General features: G+C 47.1%; 1 protein-coding gene across 3 annotated transcripts in view; it reads left to right on the top strand.

Moving 5' to 3' along the window:
• Window positions 1-337: 337 nt before the first annotated feature.
• Window positions 338-6,000, top strand: part of Tei (irregular chiasm C-roughest protein teiresias) — a 321,127-nt gene continuing 315,464 nt past the window's right edge. The window contains exons 1-2 of one of the 3 annotated variants that reach the window (XM_071769712.1): window positions 1,733-2,122; window positions 5,045-5,581. In XM_071769712.1, coding sequence (XP_071625813.1) covers window positions 5,485-5,581 — 97 coding nt within the window. In that variant the 5' untranslated portion in view covers window positions 1,733-2,122; window positions 5,045-5,484. Of the gene's footprint in view, window positions 482-1,732; window positions 2,123-5,044; window positions 5,582-6,000 lie in introns of those variants that run through there. The other 2 variants (XM_071769711.1, XM_071769710.1) reach the window with 2 other exon arrangements.

Here is a 6,000-nt window from a genome sequence, read left to right as displayed (position 1 = left end):
TTAAATTATTTTTTATTATTTTTACAGGTCGCCATTTAATGTGTTTGTGAGTGTGTGAACGCGTGTGCGATGCTGTTTTCCGTCACCTTCTTGAGAACGAGGATTCTTTAAGAAGTCCGACGAGGCTGGTTCAGTCGCAGATCCTCCGGTGACGTCATTGATGGCTGTCCATGGCAATATGGTGAGATTGGTGAATGAGCATGTTATACTTGCATGACTGATGTCCATTTCTATTAATGTAGATTAATTTCCATCTCAGTTTAACACTGTTAAAAATTCGTAGTGTCAAATTATACTCAACTTGAGTCATTTTTTATCATTTTTACAGGTCGCTACTTAAGTGTTTGTGAGTGTGTGAACGCGTGTGCGATGCTGTTCTTTGTCAGTGCCTTCTTGAGAACGAGGATTCTTGGAGGAAAAACCGACGAGGCTGAGTCGCAGATCACTGGTAAGGTCACTGATCGGCTGTCCGCGGCGTATGGTGAGTGAACGTGTTATACTTGCATGACTGATGTCTATTTTTATTAATGTAGATTGATTTCAATCTCAGTTTAACACTGTTAAATTCGTAGCCACTGTTAAATTCGTAGGCCGCCACTGCTCCTACTCAATATGTCGCTAATTTAACTGAAACAGTGTAAATTTAACTAAACTACTAAACCAATGGAGTTAAAATAATAAATTTCGACACACATGTTAGTTAAAAATAACAGAATGTCATTTAAATTAAAGTATTGGTTTAAATTTCATCCTTTAATATTTAACAGGAAATTTACTTTTTATCTTTTTCTAATTCTAAGAATTAGAAATATATTTAACAGTAAATTTACTTCTTATTTTTTTTCTAATTCTTATTGTTAGAATTAAAAAAAGATAGTAGTATTAGAAAATAAATTTACTGTTAAATATTAAAGGATGAAATTTAAACCAATAACTTTAAGTTAAATGACATTCTGTTATTTTTTTAACTAACTTTAATCTCGGTTTAGCTTACTTCTTATTCTTTTTCTAATTCCAAGAATTAGATAAGTTAAATCGAATAAAGTTAAATCTCCATTGATAGAAATGGACTGTAATCCTTCGCAATCTAAGATATTTCTCGCAAATGAGAGAAGATCAGGTACTTGATCTTTAATGTTTTTTATTGACTGGTCTAACATGAATAAAAAAATGTCTATTACTTGGCGGAATTTATGGAAATTCTAAAAATATATGCTAGCCGATTATATTCGGATACAGATTCGAATGTTTAAATAATGCTGCGATAGGTCACGCATAATGTCGAGTTCAATTCGACATAAGAATTAATATTTATTTAATGACGGTAGCCGATCGTAAGCATCCCCGATCCGGACGCGTCCGTGTTTCGCGCGGTCTCGACTCGACAGCAATGGAATACACACGTACAGAGAGAGAGAAGAGAGAGAGAAAGAAGAGAGAGAGAGAAAGAGAGAGAGAGAGAGATCGCGTAGAGGAGCGGCTAGGGTGGCGTCGTTCTCCTCTCCGGAGCAGAGGGGGTCAGGGGGTGACGAGGGAGACGAGGTAGGGCGATGGACGAGGGATGGAGAGGTGGTGGCGGGGGTAGCGCGCGGCGGACGCCCGCGCGCGTGGTGGGATCGGCGCGGCAGGGGAAAACGTAGCACGCGGGTTGTCGAGAGAAAGGCAGGCAGGGGTAACGGCCACCACGCCGGTAGGGGTGGCGGTGGATCCGACGGTGCTTCTCTCTCTCCACTCTCAGTCCCGAGAGCGGAGCCAGAGAGGCGGGAGAGCGCGACGCGCACTCGAAGCTCGCTCGCTCGTCGTTCCGCGTCTCCGTACACACCGCAACACTGTGCGGACCCGTCGCGTTCCGTTTCGTTCCTCTCGCGCGTTCGCCGTACGTGACGTCCTCTCGCGATCCCTCGTCCACGTCGTCCGTTCGCGACGCGGGGGTAAGCGAGGACGCCGAGGTGTTGTGGAATCCGCGCACGAATCAGCGCTCCTCGGGTATTCGGGCTGCTGCGAGCTGCGATAGTCCAAGTGCGTCGAATGATGCTCGCCCTTTTCGCGATGCTGTGAGAAGAGTGGACCGATCTTGCGAGAGCAGTGCCGAAAGGATTGCCGTCGCTGACGCCGTCTCCCGGTGAGAGGGGATGACGTGGACGGCCTTGGAGCAGTTGCCCGCGTGTGTTCGGTAGAACGAGGGACCTCGGGACCTCGAGGGGTGGGCCGAGACGCAACGATTATTTGGGGAGCGTCGAGGGAGAGTTTTTCTGATTTTTTCCCATTACCGCGCGAATGTATCGTGATTGACGCTTGGCAACGATACGGCGATACCGAAGAGAAAGAGCTCGTCGTCGATCGACCTTTCGCGCTACTCCGATATCCGAACGGCGAAGGTTTCCTCGCTGAGAAGAAGGCTTCCTACCTGAAAGGGACCCGGACGGTGCGATGCTCTCGGTGGAAACATGAGAATCGTTTGAGAGAGAGGACTCGTCCTCTCGCGCGAGATCGATCGTCACGTGCTCCAGACGGCTGTCGGAATTCGCGTGCCGATCGCGGAGGCCCGTCACGTGCCTCTCGGCCGCGAAGGAGGGTTGGTCGTGCCTCGTCGGCTCGATTATTCTCGCATTCGCTGCCTCGCGGATGCACTTCGATTTTCGTGACGCGCGCACGAATTTCGTTCCGCTTTATTTTTAGTTTTTTTTTTTTTTTTCAATCTACTTCCATCACACGGGGCGTTTCAGCGCGCGCTTTCGAAACACGATGACCACCCTGCCGACGATGCTCTCGACGCATTCGCGCTACGCGCGGATTACGGTCTCTCTCTCTCTCTCTCTCTCTCTCTCTCTCTCTCTCTCTCTCTCTCTTTCTCTTCCCTGTCTAACCCTTGCTCTTCTCTTTCTCTCTCTCCGAAAAAGAGTGCACGCGAGTTTGTGATTTGACGTGAATGGGATTTACGGGCGAAGTGATAGCTCCGCTGCCCGTGACGTACAACTCGTCCTTAAAAATAAATGCCGATGATACACGTTGTCGAGATATACGTATATCCTTTCCGTTTTTTTTTCCGAACGTCATTTTGACCCCCGGCTGTGCGGGAAAAGGGCCAGGGGTGAGAGAGAGAACGCGACGTGCGTACCCTACGCGTCGGACGGCTGCGGGGGGGGGGGGGGAACAGTCGTAGCGCAGGAATAACACACGGGTAGACGAGCGGTTCAAGGGGTCGTCGGGACAAAGCGGCCGCGGCATGCATATGCACGAGGGACTTTGTGTACCCAGTTTGCGGGCCGGTGATTACAGGTGGGAATAAACCGATACCGAGATACGGAGGCTGCTGCCTAAATACACGTCGTGACCCACTTCCATAAGTTTCGGACATTCGCCTCCGTTCTGACGGCGCGAGGTTCTACCTACCTACCTACCTACCTACCTAGCGGTCGGTAGTCTCTCCCGTAATGCGAAATATCAACATTTGCACATTGGCACGCACGCGCGCAAAGGCGACGACGAAAGTTTCGGAGGCGTTAATTTTACGGATGACACAAATGGAAATATACCGCGCGAAAACTTTCGGAGCGAATGACGTGTTTTCATCATCTGTTGTTTCGGAATGTGGGTTTTAAAAACGCGGTTGAAAAATCAAAACATCGTTCGCGTGAGACCGCAAGTGAGATCTCACAAAAAAAAAAGAGAAAAAACCACATTCGATGGGATTATGATTATAAATATGATCGAAACGGTTTCTCAGTTATCTTTCGTGCAATAATATCGCGATTGCACTCCGCTTTACATTTACTTGAATGTCCCGATATTATTTCGAGCGATACATTCCCGCGAATATTAAGAACGATAATTTACGGCCGAGTTTTTTAATATTCGAGGCACGCGGAGCGGTATCGGTGTATCAATCCACAAGTACGACCGACCTGCCGGGACGATCAATTTAAAAGGCCGTCCGTTTGCGCGAAACGCGAAAGATGATTTATGCCCGCGTCCGATGCGAATAACGCGTACCTACTCGAATTGCCCGCTAGCTCGCTCGCTCGCTTGCGATCCGGCAGCCGAAACGCGACGGCACGAAATTATCCGAGATATCTCAATTAGCCGCGTAAATCATCACTCGATTCGAAAACCCAACGATAAATGATACGCGCTGTATCCGCATTTTTCCCCAGATATGATTTTCTACGAAATTGCGATCGCGCTGAAAATGGAGACGTCGCCGTAAATCAACGGGCCGCGATCGGCGTTTTCAGACTGGATCCTGCGAAATCCTATTAAAGATTGCGGGTTGATCAACCGTCGTAACGTGTGAAATACAATAGCGATCGCGGGGTATTACATATGCGTGCATTTACCGCGGATTTAGACACTCGTTACACGCACGCGTGCATTACAATTGACGTAAATGGCATATGCATTACAATTGGCATCAATAGAGCGAATAATCTATAATGAACATTTCTGGTGTTGTTCTCGTCGCAAACGTGAAAACAGAAATTGCAGAAATTGCAATGCGACAAACACAGCCAATGATAAAATTATCACGTTTTTTGTAAATCGTTAAATAAATATTGGATGATTATCGATATTCTGATTTCTCTCCTTTTCAAACACATTAATTCGTAATTTATTGTACGCATAAATTATATTCAGCGTAAACAGTGTGCTTGCTCCGATAATATAAGAGCAGATGCGTAAACTGAGCCAGACTAAATCTGGCTGTGAGCAACACGTTACGAGAAACGATCGACGAGCTCTTTCTTCGCTCTTTCTCCGAACACGGAATTCATCCGGCGATTTGAGTCGCGTCGCTTACAACGGCGCTTTAGTGCCCAAGTTTAACGAGTCCCTTACGGGGACATTGCGCCCGGGGGAATTCGACCAGGTTCTTCTAAAATCCGATAATCGGGCTGTGCATTCGGCGGTAGTGAATCAACCCGGTTTTACCTTAGAGAGAAACGTACCATTGTCACGAATCTCTTCTACGCGAGAGATTAGTAGCGATCGGCGTCGGGAAGTTGGGTCACCGATTTCCTGACGCGGAGCGTCTCGCAAATTGCAGATTCGTCGGTGCGTCCTGTGTCGATTGATTGTTGATTCTCGTGGTCTCGTGGTCGCGAAGTCTGTGAAGTGTCGTCGATTCGCGCCGCAGCGCGCAGAGAGGAAGCGCGGCGAGGTGATGCACGAAGAGATGCGCGACGCGAACGAGAGGTCGGCGTCCGGTTTTGTCGCGGCGGAACTGCAGCTTCCTCGCCTGGCGGTGCATCGTCGATGCTGAATCGCGTGCTTGGCACGTACGCGGTGGTGGTGGTCCTCGAGCGGACTCTTTCGCGCGGATGACAGCTGGACGTTTTCGCCGCGAGGGTGACAGTGAGATCCTCGAGCTCAGTTGAGCTGGAAAGAGACGAGTCTCTCGCGTCGCCGAGAGTTCGAGACACGCCGTCGGTGATATCCGACGAGGACTACTGCGCGAATCGGGTGGTGATCGGTAGTGATGCCGTGATGGGCTGCAGCTCGAGATCGTTCTTCCTGGCCACGCTCCTCCTCGTGGCTGGATTACTGTCGATCGCGCTGTTCGCCGAGATATCTTGCGCGACACGTAAGTCTGTGGCTTCATATTTGCGAATTATTATGGATAAGTTTGGCAATATAACGACCCTCGGTTGGCGGCAGTTGAGAGTAAAAAGTGATTCGTGAACAATTCAGTTGTGTTTCGGAAATGGTTATTTTTGAAAATAATCTTTAAAAGGGACAGCAAATATTTTTTTAAAATATTTATGAATATATGAATATTATTCAAAATATTTATTTAGAAAATAAAATCTGGGATGGGGAATTAAATAGTAGAATAAATATAATACATTAATTTTTTTCTAAATTTTAAAAAAATTTATATAAATTTCTCTGAGAGATGGATATTTCCACATATGGCAAGTTGAAAAAAAAAAAATAGAAAACAGCATAAAAATCTGTCCTCTCGGTTTAAAGCGATGCGCTTGAAATTATAGGAGATTACGC

The sequence above is a fragment of the Temnothorax longispinosus genome, chromosome 2 (genome assembly GCF_030848805.1).
Source record: "Temnothorax longispinosus isolate EJ_2023e chromosome 2, Tlon_JGU_v1, whole genome shotgun sequence".
NCBI classification, from domain to species: domain Eukaryota; kingdom Metazoa; phylum Arthropoda; class Insecta; order Hymenoptera; family Formicidae; genus Temnothorax; species Temnothorax longispinosus.
This window is presented reverse-complemented; position numbering and strand designations above follow the sequence as displayed.